General features: G+C 39.4%; 1 protein-coding gene across 2 annotated transcripts in view; it reads right to left on the bottom strand.

The window, feature by feature from the left end:
• Nucleotides 1-22,305, bottom strand: part of Mib1 (MIB E3 ubiquitin protein ligase 1) — a 125,335-nt gene that overhangs the window by 96,551 nt on the left and 6,479 nt on the right. For both annotated transcript variants that reach the window (XM_063231857.1, XM_063231856.1), the window contains exons 2-3: nt 2,903-3,074; nt 570-699 (exon numbers count right to left, since the gene is read on the bottom strand). In XM_063231857.1, coding sequence (XP_063087927.1) covers nt 570-699; nt 2,903-3,074 — 302 coding nt within the window. The remainder of the gene's footprint in view (nt 1-569; nt 700-2,902; nt 3,075-22,305) is intronic.

Genomic DNA, 22,305 nt, shown 5'->3' on the forward strand with positions numbered 1-22,305 from the left:
TTGGTAAGTTCTATAATGTTCTGTATTTCATCTTATTTTGATATACGTGATTGAAAGAACAACTATTATAAAGATACGAAATATACTGTGGTATCTATTACTGTTATCCCAAATCTGCTGTGAAGTTCTGTACCAATTTCACTACACGGTCTCAGCTGGCTTTATTCTGTCTTGTTCTGTTGTATTTTACTACTTTCAAAAGAAAAAAAAAAAAAAAAAAAGCAGCAGCAGCTGCCCATTGTCCCTCCTTAACAGGTCTCTGGGTAAACAAAACATACAAGCAGTCAACTAAATGGATTTTTTTTTAAACGCAGTGCTAAGTGTGTGCTCCACCACTGAACTACCCTCTCAAAGGTGATTTCAGCAGCGTGGGAGTCAAGAGCAGGAAACACTACTTAGGGAGGCCTTCAGGGAAGTGCTTCGAGCATCAAATATCAACAGGTATAAAACATGCGGGCAATCTGCCTTCTTGCAGAAATAAATAAAAAAAGGAGAAATCAAAACTTAAAAACTGTTAGCAGCACGGGAACAGAGCAGCCAGGAGGCCCACTCCAGCCCAGTGGTCCTACCTTGCCCCGGCGCCCGTTGCCGCCGTCCTGGTCTTCCCACTGCCAGTCTACTCCACGCACCACTCGGGCACCTGCAAAGATGCCTCTGGCTGTAATCTTCTTAGATTTCCTCCGAGACTCTAACAGAACCCTAAAAATAAATGTTCAAGTTTATATAAACATCGGTATCAGTTATTTAGGTGCATAAGCACTTACACATGTGTGAAGCATGTCATATTCCTTAAGAGAAAAACAATGCAACATTATCCATTTTAGGGGGACTCTCAAGTTTCAAAAAAATCAACTGCCCCGATCACAGAAGTTAAAAAGTCACAGAGTCAAAATACACACTCTAACCACTTCGGGGCACCGCCACACTCTTTCCAGGAATCCTCTGCGGCAGTCACATGAGCAGCAGGAACAAGGGCCCAAGAGAGACGGGGCCACGACCGTGGGGGTGCACAGAGCAGGACCCTGGGAGTGGATGCACGGGCGCCAGTCTCCAGGCACCTGTGGGGTTCGTGCCCTCAAAGCAGCACCCATGCCTTTCTTCAGTCAGTCAGAGGGAGCGCGTGAGGCCTGGCGCTGCCTTCTGGGGTGCGTGGATTCTAAGGCTCCCCAGGAGGTCGGCAGTAACTGAGCGCTTCAGGACTGTATAGGCCAGTGAAACGTGCCTGTGACAGGGATGGGACCTCTACCACTCTGCAGGCTGACAGGAGACCATCGACCTGGGAAAGCTCTCAACCCAGCCATCCAGCCCGCCTGCTTCCCAAGGGTCTCCTATTCCTGCACATCCTTCTCACTCTCCTATTTAGTCAGCCCTCAGGCTTTTGTTCTGTCTTTACCAATTTTATCTTGTTTTTCTATTTATACTTAGAATGCTTTTACTATTTCTTAGCTTTTGTAGGTAAAAGGTAATAAAGTAACTTATTTAAAATTACTCAGTTAATAAAGACATGACACTGTGAATCAGAAATCTGTTTATTCCTACTCTTAGCTGTCCAACTGGCTGTATTCTTACCCCTGTGCACCATCCCTCTCTACATGCTATAGTTTATGTCTAGATGTCCCCCAAAAGCCTGATGCAGACACGGGAGGGGGGTTCAGAGATAGCTGGATCTCTGATGCGTGATGCTGCAATTAAGTATGTGAGGCTGAGATTGAGGGTGTGTGATTGCTAAATTACACCACTGATTGGTTTTGGCATAGTTGTAGGTGTGGATAATGAACTGTAGCTTGGGTGTGGGTGGGACCACCCAAAGCACCCATAGCCTGGAAGATATAAAAGGGAAAGGCAGGCTGCTACTGGTGCCTTCTGCCTGCCATGAACTGCTTCTCCTCTGTGATGCCCCTCTGCCCTGTGCCACTCTGTCCTGATCCAGCCAACAACAGACTGAAACCTCTACAAAATGTGAACCAAAACAAACCTTCCGTCCTCCCTTTAACTTTGGGTGTTGGGTATTTTGTCTCAGTAACGAGAAAAGTAACTAAGATACCACAGGAATAGATTCAAAATCACCCAAAACTCCAGACCTATGAACAATTAATACACCTCTCATTTCTTCTAAGACATGTAACAAGGAGGTTGGGGATGGCTCAGCGGCATAAGTGCCTGTCTGGTAAGTGCAAGGTAGTGAGTTCAAATTCCCAGTACCAAAAAAAAAAAAAAATTAATGATTCCACTTAGGTAGTCCCTAGACTATGTGATCAAATAAAGATCTAAGATATGCAACAAACGTCTCTACTTAGTTCCAAAGCAGCGCCTGATAATCAGCTGACCCATTATTTTCTTCCAATTGTAAACTGAACAATAAATACTGTCTTTTTTTTTTTTTTTTTTTTTTCTTTTTGAGATAAGGTCTCGATATGTAGTTCAGGCTGGCCTTGGGCTCACTCTGTGGCCCAGGTTGGTCTCGAATTGCAACCATCCTCCTGCCTCAGCCTCCCAAGTGCTGGCATTACAGGTATGCACCACGGTGCCTGTCTTATTTATTTTCAAATCTCCACAAACACAGTGTCATATAGTCTCAATCAATGGCACTTTATGTTCATCTGGTAGTAATTAACAGAATAGAAAACACAGCAAGGGAAAAAATACAGGCCTTCTCGGGCGGCCCTCACATTTGCACCTGCTGAATGGTGCTGTCTATGCTAAGGTATAAACAGCCCAGTTATCTTGGAAAACTCTGTTCACAGTACCACCTTCACAAAACTCCTCCACTAGTCACATCTCCTCTTCCTCCTAAATCATCTGTCAGAAGCTATTTCCTATCTTATCCTATTTGTAAGGCCAAGTAGTACAAAACTTGAGTACAAACAAAGAGTCACGACTAGAGAAAAACTGCCTCTCCTACCGCTCACTTCCTGGTGTAGTGATTCTGTAAAAGCGATGCCTCAGGTGATGTTTATCTCCATGATAGCACACCGTGCACAGATCGTAATTGGTGCACTCGGCACACTTCCACCGGATGCCGATGATGGGCTGCTGGCGGCAGGTATCACACATAGTCCCGTCATGCTTGATGCCTGTTTAACCGAGACACAGACTTCCATTACCGACAGATCCTCACTTGCATATGATTTCCTTCCAAGAATACAACTATGCGGGCACTTACCTCATTCTCATACGAAAAACTGAAACTTAGGTTCAATGCAGATAAAAAAAGAATCCTTTACCACCATGCAATGATTCAGACTAGAAAAACTCAGCAATCTTCAGAAGAATTTTGACCTATTCCCCAGGATAATTTCATCCTATTATGTACACAAACTCTCAATTAACTAAAGCATTCAGCAGAGGATTTTGAGTTTTTTTCCCTATAAAAAATACTTTAGAAAAAGATCAGCAAGTACATTTTCCTATTTAAAGGAAAACAATCCTCAGATGTTGGGGTGCTTTCCCCTTCTTAAAGAAAAAGGAGCACTCCATAAAATACCCTCCACTAAAACTATTATATGGATGGATGAGACACACATTTAAACTACAAAAGGACCCCATAAAGGGATGAAAATAACCTCCATCTAAAGATAACAGAATTGGGGGTACCATTCCTATCCTACTCTGTGATATTAAAACCACTTGTTCAATACATTAAAACTGTAATTTTTAAAATAATATGTGGTTGTAGACATCAATGTTACTCCCTGCCCCCTTCCCCACTTTTTTTCAGACAGGGTTTCAGCATGCAGCTCAGACTGGCCTTGAACTTACTCTGTAGCCCAGGATGGTTTTAAACTTGTGGCAATCCTCCTGCCTCAGCCTCCCAAGTGCTGGAATCACAGGAGTGTGCAACCATGCCCAGATCACTGCTTTATAAACACATCTTGGGTACTGAACTACAAGTAAGAGCTATTATCACAAAAACAACAGTGACTGACACTCCCTGGATTCAAGTTCTGACTTTGTTAACAGCTGTCTTTATCCCTTGAAAAAAAACCATTGTAGCTGAAATATTTGCACTTATAATAATGATATTTATTTGAAAATATCTGGTGGTGGGTAGAGGGGAAATAGGTAAAATGTAGGTGAAACAAGATTAACCATGCTGAAGTTGGACAGTGGGTACAAGGACAGTCAATTACTAGTCTGTTTTGTCTAGGCTGATGGTTTTTTATCATAAAAGTTTTAAATCAAAGTTCCCAAACTGGATTAAACATTCACATGAATATTTTGGATTAATGAGAATTTAACTCTGTAACTTGACTCTGTAAATCATTATGTAACCAGCCAGGTACATGCAATCCCAGTTACTCAGGACACTGAGATCACAATTCTAAGGTCAACCTGGGCAGGTCCGCAAGACTCTCTGTACGGTATTTGTAAAAGGAGCAAGTTTGCAGCTCAGTGGTAAACAACTTGCCTAACATGTGAAAGGCCTTGTATTTAATCTCAAATTCTACCCAAAAAAAAAAAAAAAAAAAAAAAAAGAAATCAATTTCATGTACTGTGCATTTTGGGACAATAATTCTGTAACTATTACTTCTAACACAAATAAGAGAAGTTTTAAAGTAAACTACTGTCTCATAAAGATAATTCTGGAGAATTGTATAACTGATACAGGACTATTATAAGTAAATTTTAAATTTTCATAAAACAAAACTTTCTAAAAAAATGTCAAGAGTTGCTATATTTTGTGACTTTTTAAAAATTCACACACTTTCATACTGAAATAAATACACATGCATGCTTTATGCATGCATATACCCTGGTTATGTTCCCAGAAAAGTGAGTATCTAACTACCATGGAGGAGAGATGGGCCAGACTGGATTCTCTAGATGGTTGCACCAAACTATATCCCACCTCCCACACTCTTTGCAGGATAATGTCACCTATCATCACGATATAGGGTCTGTTTCATCCTCCTAGGTGGACACCCATAATTGCTTCCACCAACAGTATGTAGAGAGAGTGATACCATTAACTTCTAAAGGGAGTCACAAATGTCATTCCAGATGCCATGTGTTTGTCCCAATCTGCAGTACTTGCATGTCCCTCAAGATTCACACCCTGGGGCTGGGGATTTAGCTCAGCGGCATAAGCTCCTGCCTTGCAAGCAGGCGGTCGTGAGTTCGATCCCTGGTACCGATAAAAAACCGAAAAAGCAAAAAAAAAAAAAAAATAAAAAAAATTTAAAAAAAAGATTCACACCCTGTATGCACTGGGCTCTCAGAGCTAAAGTACAGCAGACCTGGACACCCAGAAGCTCCCACAGAGGAGGCGACAGGAGGACACCATCACCAAGAAAGGCTCAGCGGCTATGGCAGCCCCCGTTGCTGACACTTCCAGCAAAGGCCCAGACCAGGTGCAGCAGCCATGAGCCATTGCTCACCACGCACTCCTGAATCCCCGCCTGTGGAGCCATAAGCACGTAACACTGCTTTGCATCGCTCAGCTTTCGGGTAATGTGCTACGTAACCATGGTCACCAGAACAACGTAGAGTGAAAACAGTTTATGAGTTTTATTAAATTACAGTTTCCTACAGCACAATGAAATAAACACAAACTGAAGATAAAATAAAGAGCTAAGGAAGAAGCAAGTTATATCATGTACAGGTACAAATCCTCTATGATGAATGTGACCATTCTATATACCAAAAATGTACTAATAAAATCTGACTACAAACTGTCAAAAAAAAAAAAAAAAAAAAAGGAAAATAAAAAGATGGAGTAGTGAACAACAGAGCAAGAACCTCTCCAACTTTTAGTGTCCAGACCCTGGAATACAGCAACGTGAGGAAGAGAAGGAGGATGGAGGTTGGTCTCACAGTCACAGGAAGGATGAAACTGAAACCTGAAGCCCACAAAGAGAGAATTCAGAAATTTAGCAAAAGCAAGAAAACCTGGGTGACAGCCCTGCTGAACAGGGAGAAACAGCAAGGACGCAGTGCAGCCCCAGCCTCTGTGTGCTGTAAGAGGCCCCACATGCTGGGAGAAGCAGCAGCAGGGGAGCCACTTCCACCTCCCGCCTGCCTCCAGCCCACCCGCTGTAAGCAACCACTGAGAGAAAAATATACATTGCTACCATACTTGCAAAATGTTTCAACTGTCTTAAAAGATTTTGATCCTACCTCTCACTTTTTAATAATACACCAAAGATATATATATGGAGTTATATGCGTACTATATTAATCCATAAAAGGGAATTCTATACAATTAAAACATTGTTGAAATCCTGTTGCTGATAAGATGAATTATCACCTCATCAAGCAGTTTGTAAAGAATTACAGTATTGCAGTTTGGGAGGGATTACATAACACATGGGAATAGAAACACTCAAAACTCCCAAAACACGACAATGGGATCGCCCCTTTTAATTTGCAAATGTTCTGCATCAAGTATGTATTAATTCTAAGGAGCATCTAGACACGTAGGAGGACTGAAAATAAAAGCATCAGACATGCTGTATAGCCCACATAAAATTAAAACGGAAAACAAAAACATTAGGAACCCTAAGCAAATATTTATAGTAATCAACTTTTGAATTACTTTAGTAAGAGTACATAGCTATTACTTGGAAGTACTTATTTTTTAATCTTTACACTGGGTTATATAGTCCTTATGAAAACATACACCTACCAAAGTACACTACCATTCATGCCCCTCACCTTAAGTTAGTCTAACAGCTGTATCTGTGAGACTATCACAGGAAAGCTGACCAAAATATCCTAATATCAAAAAAAAATCCTAATATCAAATACCAGTAATGGTAAATGTCCATACAATAATTTAGTTTCCCAACAGGATTTAAGAAGGGAATCCAATTGAGCTCTATCATCACAAAAAAGTAAAAAGCACTGAATCAGTATGCGCCATGCATAAAGATGTGTCCTGAACGGGGCAGCTCCTCAAGGGGTTATGAGAAGGGCAGGGTAAAATCGAACCTTCCCTTGACAGAAGAAAGTTCAGTCTGAAATGACTGCTTAACTTACATAGTTTTCATCTCTAAATTCACTTTTCACAAAGTATAATGATAATATTCATAAGCTAATAATCTGTGTACTCATTTTCTTTAAAAGGAACCATTTAAATACACAACAACTGGTTTAAAAAAAAAAAAACTACAATGCAGCTTAAAGAATACTTAGGAAAACCATTAAAGCACACAAAAGCACATCCAAATCCTTTCTTGGTTCCCACAGTTCAAATGCCAAAAAAGCCACATAACAGCTGTGAAACAGACTTGCCCTAAGAATTGGAAAAAAGTAAACAACAACTCCACTACCAAAACGAGCATTATGGATTTTTTTGAGAATTAAAACATAAGTGGTATTTAAAGAAAATTTAAAAGAGGACATTAAATAGCAAAGCCAAAATTTCAGAGCTCTCTTATAGACAGTAAGTCTTTACTCCCTTACCACAACCACCCAATTCATCCTCATCTAAAACCATTAACCCTGGAAAATGTTATTCCTTAAATTTTTCATTTCAAAAAACCTAATCCCCAAAGCAAGCCCATTAGTGCTTTCGCCTTGCTATAGAATGTTGTAATACCCTAGACAGTTAATGCTCTTTTTCTTTGCTAAGCTTTATTAAGACATCTGCCACTATTAAATGAACCACCTGATGACAGCTTTTGACTCATTCTACTGAAACCTGAATGCCCATCTGCTCTGAGTTTTAATGGCATCTTGCCTAAGTTCAAAAACCTAAAGAATAGTTCAAGTCTCTGTGTTGGAAAATTGTGAGATCAGCAAAGCAGGCTACTCAAGATCAGTAATCATAAGCTCTTAAGAGAACCAGTAAAAGTAGCTCAAATTTACAAAACACTAATTAAAGTAAAATATTAAATACATAAATTGAAAAGACAACCAGGAACTTGAGTTCTTACTACAGGCAGTTCAGTATATGAAGTATTTCAACATGGAACAAGAGTATCTAAATTGGGGCCAAGGATTTAGCTCAGCGGCATAAGCGCATGCCTTGCAAGCAGGCAGTCGTGAGTTTGATCCCCGGTACCGATAAAAAAGAAAAAGACAAAAAAAGAGTATCTAAATCAGCACTTCAATAACAAGGACAAAAATAAATAACGTAACTTCATTAACGAGACAGTGGAATATCTAAAATGAAACATTCCACAGCCACAGTTCAACACAGATGCATGCTTCAGTCAGGAGAATTGTTTTAAACCATAGAAGAACACCAAATGCTCCAAATAAGACACTGCACATTGTTCACAGAAAAACAACATAGACACAAAGAAACTCACAGGAAGGACACAAACTGATTCAGTTGTTACCTGAAGAGAGGATGGAAGGCAATGCTACTGAAGAAAAGTCCAAGATGCTCAAATAAATTAGTAAAGCTTCCTTTATATATAGTTTTAGGTATTTATTATATTACTGATCCATCCACTTGCATATCTCAAGTATTATATAATTTTTTAACTTTTAAGAATAAAAACAGCCAAGGGTTTAGCTCAGCAGCACAAGCTCAGTGGCACAAGCGCCTGCCTGGCAAGCACGAGGTCATGAGCTTAATTCTCAGTATCTAAATAAATAAATAAATAAAAACATACCTTGTAAGATAGTTTTGATTCCTAGCTAATCCACTAAATTTCTTCCCAAATTAAAATATTTCACCTAACATTAAAGGAATTTAGGGGCTGGGGATTTAGCTCAGTGGCACAAGTTGCTGCCTGGAAAGCACAAGGTCCTTAGTCTGATTCTTGGTACCAAAAAAAAAAAAAAAGAATGTAGAAGTCATTAACCATTATTCAAATATATTATCAAATATAATGTAGAAGTCATTAACCATTATTCAAATATATTATCAAATATAATATATTTGAATAATGGTTAATGACTTCTACATTCTTTTTGTGAACAGTTATTGTGAAATAACTGTTGATGTCATTCAACCAACCAAGAAATCCTGTTTGATTTATAGATTCATTCCATTTTAACCCCAAATCAAATGTGTCAAAAAGTGTTAGAGATTGGGGTGAGAGTTCTGACTAGAGCAGAGATGGCGAGCCTTTTCAGAGGATTCAATAATAAACATCTGGCTATGACACGCATGCCATCAGTTTCTGTTTATCCTCCCAGAAACATCCAACTACAGTACTAACTGGATTACAATGTCTCAGCTGTAATTAAAATTCCTAATGAGAGTAAGGCCTTTGTGAGCCACTAGCAGGTTAGGGTTTTTCACATTCCTTACTCTTAGGCAATATTGAATTACTGAAATAGCACTGATGGTATTAATACTAGCCACTATTCATACCAAGTTTGGCACTTTACACATTTTACTTTACCTTATGGACAATCCTAAAACAGGCATTACTGGCTCCATTTCACACATTAAAATGAGGCTTTGCAAAGTACAGTAATTTGCCTATCACACATTAAGATGGGGCAGGCTCAAACTCAAACCCTGAGTTTGACACCTCTTGAGCACCTTCCTGCTACGAGCGGCCCCCCGACAGGCACACCAAAGACCTTATTTGAACAATAATATCCTACATATCTAGGGAATCATCCCCATTAATCCTCCACTTTTAAAACGTAGGTTACTAAACCCTATTCAAATATTCAAAAAATTTCAAAGATACTTTTTGGGGGGTTTTTTGGGTGGGGTACTTTTTTTTTCTTGAGACAGGGCCTCACTTCGTTCAGGCTGGTCTTCAAACCTCTAGGTACCTCAGCCTGGCCTTGAATTTGCCGCAATGCTCCTGTCTCAGCCACCGCAGTCCTCAGATTACAGGTGTGCACTACCACACAGGGCCTACATTTACAGTATTAAATACTGTAAATATATTTATAGTATTAAAAAGACCAGTTTTTTAAAAGAAATTTCAGTAGTGTCTAACAGAAACATCATCTACTTTCAAACAACTTTTTTTTTTTTGAGATAGGGGCTCACAATACAGTTTAGGCTGGCCTTGAGCTCATGGTGACCACCCCCCCCCCCACCCCACCCCTGTCTCAGCTTCCCAAGTGCTGGGATTACAGCCATGCACCAAGACAGTCCAATCGACTCTTACTATGGATTAACACAATGTCTTTCTCAGGGCCTCATCCAGAATCCACAACTTCCTCATGATTGTCTTTCTGCTAGACAAATCATTCTTATAAGCACACATAAAGCACACATCATAAAACTGTAACTAGATCCCACACAGGCCAAACAAAACAAGTTGTCAAACCAGGGTTACACTCAGAAATTTTAGTACTGTGTCTATTATTTTCAGCATCTGTTACATAAGCATAAAAAAAATTAATGAGGTTAAACTAAAATTAAGAATTTTATCTATGGGGGGCTGGGGATTTAGCTAAGTGGCATAAGCGCCTACCTTGCAAGCAGGCAGTCGTGAGTTCGATCCCCAGTACAAATTAAAAAGAATTTTATCTACTCCCTACCCCCAAATAAAGGCCCAACCAAAAAATGAGTAAATGAAATGAATGGACACTTCTTAAAAGTCAAATGGCCAATAAATACCTGAAAAACTGTTCAACAGCACTGGTCACTCTCCAGAAAGAATGACTGTCATCAAGAAATCAAACAACAAATGCTGGCCAGGACATAGGGGAAACAAACCATTCTAACAAGGCTGGTAGGAATGTAAATTAATATAACCACTATAGAATTCAGAGTGGAGATTCTTCAAAAAATAAAAAATGGATTTGGACTGGCTAGTCTCCTTCTATGTAACCTCCCAAAAGTTAAAAGTCATCATATTATGGGGATACATCCATACCTGTGTTTATATCAGAATAACTTTTAAAAGCTACATCTTGGACTATTATGCCCATCAATAGATGAACAGAAAATACAATATTTATACACAGTGGAAAACTACTCTGCCTTAAAAGATAAGCGAGACTCATTCAAAGGTGAATGAATATTATGAGACCATAATGTTAGGAATAAATCATATACATAAGCTTAAATAGCTCATGGTTTCTCTTATATAAGAAACCAAAATTATAAATAAAGAACAAAATAAAAGGCAGGTAACAGGAAGAAGGGGCATCTTTTTCATTTAGAAAGGGAACAAGAAACGGAGGGAAAGAAAAGGGAGGGGAGGGAAATAGGGTGGGGGAAAAAGAATTAAAGGAGAAAATGATGAAAATATACATTTGCAAATAGGAAGGGGACCAAGACTTGAAAGGAGCAGGAAGCAAGGGGAAGGGAGGAAATGAAAAAAAATTTTTTAATGTTGTGTTAAAAAAAATGTTACAGGCAGGCACCAACTCCCTGTGATAATCAGTATGTAGTACAGACATGCACTAATAAAATTCATAATAATAACTAACAAAGCCAGGCATGGTGGTGCACACCTGTAATTCCACATTTAGGAGGCCAACGCAGGAGGATTGCTATGAGTTTGAGACCAGCCTGGGCTACAAAGTGAGCTCAAGGCCAGCTTGAACTACATAGCAAGACCCTGTCTCAAAAAAACAAACAAAAAAAAAACTAACAAAGTTACCAGCTTTTAAAAAAAGGCTTTTATCCACTTTAGCTGCTGGTCAAAAAATTCATTTTAGAAGCAAACACCTGTACATTGTGACCTACTCCAATTTCAATTCACAGGTGAAGAATTAAGGTTCGAAGCACCGGGAGAGACAAAGGCCAGACCTCCATCACCAGCCATCACTTGTGAGACCTTAGGTGAGTCGAATCAGTTTATCTCTCAGGTCCTGCTTCTCAAGTGGAAAAGGCACAACATTCTTCTGAGGGCTGGATGAAATAAAGGCACACTACAGGAAAGTAACCAGCACCTGACACAGACTGGAGCTCAGTAAATGTTTATCTGCTTCCCTGGCTAACAGGCTTAGTAGGTAAAATTAAGACTGAGGAAACTCCTTAACCCTTGATCCGAGTTCTAAACTATTGTATTTTCTACCACTGCCTATAAAAAAGATGGGGGAGATGAGCAGGCACTGTAATACAAAATACCACAGCTCCCGAGCTCTTGGAATTTATTGTCAACCACCCTGAAAAATTCCTACAATTCAAATGACTGTTTTTTTTTTTTTTTTAATCTTTTTGAGACAGAGTATCGCTATGCAGTTCAGGCTGGACTTGAACTCATTTTGTAGCTCAGACTGGTCTCAAACTCACAACCATCCTCCTGCCTCAGCCTCCCAAACGCTGGGATTATAGGCATAAGCCACCACATCCAGCTTTGATTTCTTTTCATATTAAAAAGTACCTACCCATTTTTTTGCTTTTTTAAAAGAAAAAATCATCATCAAGAAGAAAAATACACCAGATGTAGTAGGGCACATTTGTAAGCCTAACACTTGGGAGGCTGAGATAACAGGATTGCCAGGAGTTGGAGATCAGCCTGGACTACATAGTGAGTTCAGGACCAGTCAGAGCTACCTACCAAGTGAGACCCTGTCCCCGCTGCAAAAAAAGCCCACCCCTAGCTGGGAGTGGTGGCACATGCCTGTAATTCCAGCATGCAGGAGTGTGCCACAAAGTCTAGGCTAGCCTGGGTTACATCTTAAGTTCAAGGCCTGACCTACATAGCAAGACTCAGTCTCAAAAAACAAAGGTAGGGGCAAGCTAACTGGTGAGATATCAAAGTTTGTTTCAGTTTTTGTTTTTTGTTTTTTTTGAAACACACATGTAGGGGCTGGGGATTTAGCTCAGCGGCATAAGCACCTGCCGAGTTCGATCCCTGGTACCAATAAAAAAGAAAAAGACAAAAAAAAAAAAAGAAACACACATGTAGCCCAGGCTGGCCTTGAACTTGCAAGAGATCTTCCTACCTCAGCCTCCCCAAGTGCTGGGATTACAGGCATGAACCACTATGTCCAGTTTGTGAGTGAAGAAATGGCTTAGAAGGATGGAGATGAAGATTCCTATAAGAACTTAAAATACACAAACTCCTGTTTGGTGACTTACAGCAATGGTGTCCAAAGTAAAATGCTTACCTAGGAGATATGAATGATCCTTTAAATGCAAAAGAAAATCTCTTATCTATTCGCAACTTCTTACATGTAATTTTAAATTAAAAACAAACAAATAAACTCAACCAGCATGTTGGTGTACATCTGCAGTCCAAGCTACTTAGGAAACTGAGCTAAGAGGGTCACTTGAGGCCACAAGTTCAGGCCACAAGTTGCTCCTTGGGCAACATAAAAGACCCACTCTCAAAAAAAAAAAATTAAATCTTTTAAAAAGTTACTTTTTTGCAAGTAAGCAGGAAACTCAGTGGTATGCCCTTATCTGATAAAAGGAGGAACATACAGTATACAGTGCTTATCCTCTTTAAATAACTAGAATGTCCCACTGCACAAAGACTATCGTAATTTGATACAGAATGCTCTGTGAACCTCAAAGTGTGTGCTATGTGGCAAACACATAATATAATGGCTCTAAAATCCAAAAGCTATAAACTTTATCTCAAGCATTCTGAATAAAAGGTTCCATTAACACTTCTACTTTGGTGTTTACTTTTTTCTCTAAAAATCAAAACATGAAATTCAGTTTTACTAATCACAAATTAGCCAATGGACACCAGCACCCTCCTCGGCACACCTGAGAGGCAAGGCCCCCAGTGGGGAATGAGACAGGAGCAGCTGTGGAGCTCCCCACCCCCATCGCAGCCCCCCACCCACGTGGCTACCTGGGCAAACTGCAGAGCCTATCCTGATGTACAAAAGAGCATCCTACATGCTTATTAAGAAGTCAAAAATTGGGCTGGGGATTTAGCTCAGTGACATAAGTGTCTGCCTTGCAAGCAGGCAGTCGTGAGTTTGATCCCTGGTACCGATAAAAAAAAAAAGTCTAAAATTAAGCACACATTCCACTTTCTTACAAAAATAAAATCATAGTACCCTAAAACTGTACTTTTTTTGTGACAACTGATAGCTGTCAGTGGCATGCTCCTTAGAAAATATTTTAATTCTGCCTACTTGTCCCTACTGAATTTTGGTAAAGGTGAGGTGGAACAATAGATGAAAAAATAAATGTGAATGACTGTGTCCATTTCTATGCTCAGAATGTGCATAGGAATGTGAAAACTGATTTTCAAAATGTTTCCATCATGATACAGTTTTTAACACTGAAAATGAGTTACTTACCAATAATTATTAGAGCTGATTTCCCTTATAAAAGAAATGTTATAAATGAGGTGAGATTTCAAGAATTTGAATACTAAGAATCATCTGATAGCTGAAAGATATGATATGATAAGGCCATGTCTTCTGCCAAAGACAAAGCCTAGCTTCAAGAGTATGGAGTGAGGGGCCAGAGACTTAGCTCAGTGGTGTAAGCACCTGCCTGGAAAGCTCAAGGTTGTGAGTTCAACCCCCAGTACCAAAAAAAAGTATGGAATGAATGAGATTTTGCAGCGTATGTATCTTCAACCAAGAAAATGCTAGACTAACCCAGCTCAGGCTGGAGGATCTGACAATTCATATGCAACTCAATTAACTGTTGTAACAGCAAAACCCTCTCACAGACTGATACATGTTCTTACAAAAAAGTAAATATATAAATAATAATCTACTACATATTGCATACAAACAAATCATTAATGTTTGACAGTGTTACATTAAGTTAATCAAATAATTACAGTTTGAACTAGCATAAGACTATCTTCAAGACTAAATGTAGAAGGTAACAACAGAGGGATGGTTTTGAAACAAAGGATTCTGAGCATAAAAATGGACACAATCGAATTTTCCTTCTTTTTTTTTTCTTTTCTTTTTTCTTTTTTATCTTTTTGAGACAGGGTCTCTATACAGTTCAGGCTGGCTTTCCACTCACTTTGTAGCTCAGGCTGGCCTTGAACTCACAGTGATCCTTCTAACTCTGCCTCCAAAGTGCTGGGATTACAGGCGTGCAGCACCACGTCCAGCTTCAAATTATTTTTCAAGTTGAGGGTATGAGGAATACTGTGATAATAAAGCAATTTTAAGGCCTCCAAGGATTCAAAAGTACTTACATCTTTAAAAGAGAGAAAAAAAGAAAGTTTTTTTGCCTTAAAAAAGAAAATGACATGAGATATGAGAAAAATAACAGAGCACTACAACTTGGAGTTCTTCCTCCTTTTGAAATAGGTTGTTGCTCTGCTGCCCAGGTTGGTCTTGAGCTTCCAAGCTCGAGGAATGTTCCTGCCTCAGCATCCCAAGCAGTGGGGACTATAGATACACAGCACTGCACGCAGCTCAGTACTAAAAATTTTAAATTCAGTTAATTATTAATAAAATACCTGTGGGGGCTAGGGATTTAGCTCAGCGGCATAAGCGCCTGCCTTGCAAGCAGGCAATCGTGAGTTCAATCCCTGGTACCAATAAAAAGGAAAAAGACAAAAAAATAAAATAAAATAAAATACCTGTGAAGTATAATGTCCCCCCCCCCCGCCCCGTGGTACTAGGGAAGGACTAAACCCTGAGCCTTTGCACTGAGCTACACCTCTACCACTTTTATTCTTCTTTTTGTTTGTTTTGTGGGGGGGATGGAGTCTTGCTATGTCATTTAGGCTGGTTTTGAACTCACTTTGCAACCTAGACTGGCCTTGAACTCGCAGGGATCCTCCTGCCTCAACCTGCAGAGTGCTCGGAATATTGGGATTATAGGCATGCCCCATGAGGCTGGACTCAAATTTATGATCCTCTTGTCTCAGCCTACTGAGCCACTAGGATTATAAGAAAGTGCCAACATCCCTGGAATCCCTTTTTTAATTTATTTATTTTGTAATACTGGGAGTTGAATCTAGGACCTCCACATTAAACTACATTCCCAATCTTTTTTTATTTTCATAAGGTCTCACTGAATTGCTACAATGCCCAGGTTAGCCTCGATTTGAACTTGTAATTTTCCTGACTCAGTCACCTGACTGGCTGGGATTACAACCATAAACCTGCATTCCCTGCTAATTACATGCAATTTTAAGAGCAAATTGGTGCCAGGCATGGTGGTACATACCTGTAATCCCTTCACTCAAGAGGCTAAGGCAGGCTTCTGTAAATTTGAGACCAGCCTGGGCTACACTGTGAGTTCAAGACCAGCTCAAATGATATAGCAAAACTGTCCCAAAAAAACAAACGAAAACAAAAACCAGAAGCAAATTCTAGGTCAGATATGGCAGCACATGCCTGTAATTCCATCACTAAGGGAGGTTGAGGCAGAAGGTTCAAGACTATCTTGGGCTACATAGTGAGTTCAAGGCCACCTTGGACTATATAGCAAGATCTTGTATCAAAAATAAATAAATAAGTAAATAAAGATCCTACAACATGAGAAGGATCGTGTATTCACGGGGTAAAAAGAAAAAGCGATGAACTCTTTGAGACTAATTTTCCTGATAATTTCCATAAAACCAGGAAAAGAGAGATTGCAACAAGTATACAGCACAGGAAATTACAAAGATTGCTTAGCTTTCTACACACACAAAAGAACCAATATTTTGGTTAAATATTAAAGGATAACCTTTAGCAGATAGAAAAAAGTTGGTAAAATTTCCAACTTACTGGGGAAAATACATGAAATAAAAGCAGATAACAATAAATATCAGTTATCACAATAAATATGAACAAGTCATACTCTATTAAAAGACAAACATTCTTAAAATAAATGAAGATGATATTTAATCATATCACTTACCAAAAAATTCCCATAGTTAACATAAAAGCTAAGAGTCCATAAAGATATATACATATACTGACATACTTACTGCACCACTACTTAAAAATGACAAGAAAAAAAGGAGACTATCAATATAAAGGGAAATAGTTAAGCAAAATGTATTTCAACTATTAAATACTATGTACCTAGCCAGGTATGGTGGCACACACCTTTACGCCTGCACTCTGGGAGGATAAAGCAGGAGGATCACAAGCTCAATACTAGCGTGGATAACTTGACTTAACAAAACTCTATCTAAAACAAAATTTTTAAGAGCTAGGAATGTGAAAAGGCCCTGAGTTCAACCCTCTCAGTAACACAAAAGAAGAAAAAAAATGAATATTATGTACCTACTAAAAACAGTAAGAGTCTCACGTGCGGACATGGAAAGATGTTCAAGACACAATACACAAAAAAAGAAAACTGAAGCACGTATGGTTTACCTCTGGGAATGAAAATATGAATACATGTATACATTTCCTCACAAGTGGCTAAATTTAAGGTATGAAAGTATCTGTCACTTTAAGGAGTAGACTAAATTATCTATAAGTCATAGAAAATATGTATGTCAAATAGGAATAAAGCATGAAACAAAACTATGCTACACAATAGCTTTCTGCAGTCGTGATTTCAACTAACCATGGATCAAAAATATTAGAAAAAGTCTTGCATCTTTATTGAACAGATTTTACTTATCATTATTCCCCAAACTATAGCAACTATTTACACAGCACTTACACAGTACTAGGTTCTGTAAGTAATCCAGAAACAACTCCAGGTACACAAAAGGATTAGCAGAGGGTACAGACAAATACTGTACCATCTCCTACAAGGGACTTGAGCATCTTTGAATTTTGGCATTTGCAGGGAAATCTAGAACTAATTCTCTGACGACATTGAGTGACTAAAAAGAAACCTGGAAAAATATATCAAAGTAATTTTCTCTGTGAAACAGAATTGTGTGTAAACTTTCATTTAATTTATTTCCAAATTTTTAAAAATAACCATGAAAACTTTTATTGAAATGCATTTTGAAATAACCATTAAAAGAAAATGGAAACTAAAGATTTAAAAAAAAAAAAAAAAGGAGTACTTGCCAATTTACAGCATGAGTTTCATTTCTAAATCAGTAACTTAAATTTTGTAGCTGATTTTTCCATATAAAAAGTATTCCAGATGGTGGTTATTTCTGAACTACTGAATTGTGAGTGGAAGAGAATAATGGAGAAATGAAACGAGCTAGCTATGCCTCCAGACTATCTGCTCCTTACCCACTTGGTGACTAAACAAATTTCTTATCTCCCTAAATGAGCTTCACTTTTTCTGTCTTAGGATAACATCCTTTTACTCTCAGATCAAATGAGATAAACTCTTTGAAAAAATACATTTTACTCAAAAGTATTTACTCACAGCCATAGCTCCCCTAAAAGATAAAGATACAAGTAAAACAATACACCTTTCCCTCAAACTAGTAATTTAGTGCAAAAAATAATTACAACACAGCATGTCTCCATGGGTAGGTGGAAACACTGGGCTGTAAGGCTGGCCAGCAATCAAAAAGGAGGAAGGAGGGGACCCTGGAGGGTGGCTGTCCAGGAGCACATTCAAAAAGACGTACCTAATCCAATCAGAGAGATGAGACAAAAGACAGAACTAATAATATACATTAAGACAGCATCACACCTGCAAAACTACACAAATTAGAGGGCTGATTCATGTTTTCATTTCTCTATAAGAACTCTTCTTCCTAAGAATACCAGTCTAAAAAATAAATAAAAAATAAGAAAAACAAAGAATATCAGTCTGTTTTAGTGACAGCACTAACAATCAACATCTGAAATCTGCTGAGGAGAAAGGAGAAAACAGAGAGGGCCTGAGCATCTCAGGACACATGCAGTGCCCAGCTAGCCAACATGTCCAGGAGACGGCAGCAGGCACATCGCCGGGAGCACAGGAGAACACCCTGCACCATTACAGAGCTGCTGAACCAAAAGGCACAGTATTAGAAGGTCCCCAGGTGACCTGGCTTCCTACTCTGTGAGCAGTCACACAGGGGCCTATCAGCTGATTACGGAGGTGACAAGAGCATCTGTGCTTAGCATGTGAGGTCCCTGGATTCAACCCTCAGTGCTCCCCCCCAAAAAAAGAAAAGGAAAAAACACATGCCACAGGATGCGTTTTCTTTTCTTTTCTTTTTTTAGCACTTAAAACAGTGTTTTAGCAGATGGAGAGAAAAGAAGTCATTTTATAAAAGTTTTCAGGACAAACAGACTCTAAGGGAAAACCAAGCTTTCCTTGCAGATGCCACTAGCAAGAACTGTCTCGCACACCTCACCGTGTCCAGGTCTACACCCTGTTCACCAAACACTACTGGCCAAGCTCCTGTGTTTTCCCAAGGCTCTGCCCCTGCTTTTCTACTACAGTACTAAAAACAAGTCAGAGGAGAACAGGGGACCTCAGAAAAGGAGTATAATCCATTTCTCACTTTCTTTATCTAGGATCAGCCCTTTGAAACCTTCAACTGAATACAAATATCTGAGAAAATTTTCCAGATGTGACCTGCTAGATTGAAAGAAAAGGACAAAGGAGATGTCCAAAACAGCTTGGACTATGACCACAAGCTAGTCTTGAGTAAACTTTATTTTCTTTACCTCTTCTTTGTCACACATGCCAAAACGGTCTTAATAAGAAAAGAAACCCGGCATATCTAGTTTCAGTGACTTTTTACTGAGCTCTGCAAAGGATCCTCGGACGCCCTCAAGCATCACAATGGTTTGCATCTTTTTAAAATGTTCCTCAATTTTCCGGGAGAACATGGCGGACAGACAACAGCAACTACCGGAGGCTCTCTGAAAGGCTCGGCTCAGAGGCCAGGAATGATGTGGACTAAGGAGACATGAACCGGTAGAGATATGCTCTGCTGACTCAGGAATGAACTGGGCTGAGAGAAACCAACTTAGAATACAGTCTTGGCGCTAAAATAGGAACAGAAAAGACTCAGTGTGGAGGCTCAACACCGCGCCATTGGAAACTGCGATTTGGGTTTCCCGCCGCCCGGCGGCTGGCTGCCTCCACTGCGGCTCGGCAAGGAGAGACGCACAGAAGCTCTGGGAATGGGAGTCTGAGAACGGAGTCGAAAACAGGACGGACAAGGAGGCATACACGAAAACTGACTGGTTGCGAGGTGAGTGAGAGAAACTGACCCCCTACCACAGTTTGACTCCAGCGGAGGACTTTCTGGGCTCGGGCAGTCCTGCCGGAGCAGGGTGTGGTGGCAACTCCAGCCACACATTCCCCTCTCGGACGGGATTGGTGAAAAGTCCCTGGCCTGCATGACGCTGCTGGCGGACTCGGTAGACTGGCCTAACCCAGATCCCAGAGCCTGACGGTGGCCCGGAGGAGCGACTGAATCCTGTGTAGGCTGCCCCCTCTGCAACTCCCTGGTGCGCAGCGGTGGGCGGGAACACCTAGCCAAGCGCAATTTGATCAGGCTGTGGCTGACAGGCAGGGAAGCCGGGCCTCCTATGTAAGCTTGCATTTTATAAGGAACAGATAATATGGGGAAGGGAAGTAACAAGAAAGGCTCCTCGGCCCCCAATTCTGAGAAACAGGAAATAGTGGACCCCGCACCAATATACATTAAGCGCCATATAGAGAGCCTCATAGACCAATTCAGGAATGAAGTTATCAATGACCTGAAGCTAGAAGTATGCAGAATAGTTAGAGAAATGCTAAGCACCACCCAGGAAAAAACGAATGGTGGAATGGAAGAACAGAAAAAGAGGAGAGAATTGTTTGATGGAGAAAACAGAGAAAGCATTGAGTATGTGAAGCAGGTTCAAAGGGACTATCAAGAAATTAAGAAGTCTATCCAAGACTGGCATAACAGCTTGAAAGAAACTAAGGACAGACTATCTGAACTGGAGGGCAGACTTGTAATATGGGAGAATGAAATGAAAAACTTCTTAAAAATAACAAAGAAACAAACAGCAATAATACAAAGACAAGAAGATGATAAGAGGAGCCATAACTTAAGGATTAAGAACATAAAAGAAGAAGTAGGGACACAAACAAGTCAACTACAAAAGCTACTCACAGAAATAATCCAGGAGAATTTTCCTAATTTAGCAAAAGGTAAAGATACTCAGATATATGAGGCATACAGGACCCCAGCTACCTACAACCCTAACAGAGAAACACCCAGGCATATAATAATAAAAATTCCAGAAATTCAATACAAGAACAGAATATTAAAAGCTGTCAGAGACAAGAAACAGACCACTTACAAGGGAACACCCATCAGAATTACAGCAGATTTCTCTGCACAAACCATCAAATCACGAAGAGCATGGGGGGAAATAATTCAAGCTTTGAAAGATAATAATCTCCAGCCAAGATTGAGATATCCTGCACAACTGTCCCTGGAAATTGATGGAAAAATGAGGTGCTTCCAGGATAAAGAGGAACTGGGGGAATTTGCAACCACCAATTCAACCCTACAGAAAGTATTGCAGGATATTCTAAAAAAAGAAAAATACAAAGAACCCAGAAATAGTGGCGGGGAGGCCACAACGAATGGAGCAGAGAACTAAATGAAGAAGACGAACTGACAGCTACTGACAGAAAAAGAGCTCAACAGAAATGAGACAGAGAAGATTGGATGATAGGAACAGCTATTTTGGAGAAAATGACACCTTAATAGGTAATACTGATTTAGTACCATCTTGTTTTGAAGTCTCATCTAGCTTTTGTTCTTCTGTCTCCAATGATCTAAACAGGTTGTATCTTATTGGATTTTATTATGTACGATAGTATAAGCAAAAACCTTTTAAAGACAAGGAGATTATACAGAAACCATTGTTCATTTTCTGTTAGTCGATTCTAAATACTCTATAATGTTGTCATTCTCTTAAATGGTTTTACATTGTTTTGATATACTTAGTGCTACAGTATACGAAGTTGTACTCAAGGACTTCAAGGAAAGAGTCAATATGGTAACTACTTTTGGTCGGAATTATCTGGTGGTGAAACACTATTCTGCTTAAATGGTTATGTTTTGATCTGCCCTGTTTCACTGTTATGCCCTCTTTTTTTCTCAATCTCCACTCCATTATTTAGTTTTTCATTTTTATCTGTTTAATTAAAGGGAAAAAATAGCAGGATATAATATAGTAACCCACTTTGACTTTCTATTATCTCGATTTGAAGCCCTGTATTACTCTCACCATCTTGTTTTTGACTGAGGTTCCTCTATTCTGTTTTGCTGGATAGTATCAGGTTCGAAAGTTTAGGCATCAGCTGAGAAGATAATGAGATTCATTACAACGCCCATTCTCGTTGACTTTTATCTACTTTTGAAGACCTACAATGTCTCCAATGTTTTGGTTTTGTCAGTTTTGTTCTTTACTGTTTTGTTCAATTGTATTACAACTAATGATATAGGCAATTCTATTAGAAATAGCAGGAGGCATTATGGTAACCATTGTTGATCACCTTGTATTATGTTTTTATATTATCTATTATGTCCACCCTTTTGACTTGACCGATTCTGTTCTGTTATGTCACATTTGGTTTTACTCTCTTCCAAAAAAGCAATAAGAACCGTGGGAGCAGTGAAACCCAAAATGTATAATAGTCATTGTACAAAAGAGAGGAAAAGAAAGTGCTCTAAA

This window comes from Cavia porcellus, unplaced genomic scaffold (genome assembly GCF_034190915.1).
Source record: "Cavia porcellus strain 051 isolate PalLab524CR breed Dunkin Hartley unplaced genomic scaffold, mCavPor4.1 scaffold_20, whole genome shotgun sequence".
NCBI classification, from domain to species: Eukaryota; Metazoa; Chordata; class Mammalia; order Rodentia; family Caviidae; genus Cavia; species Cavia porcellus.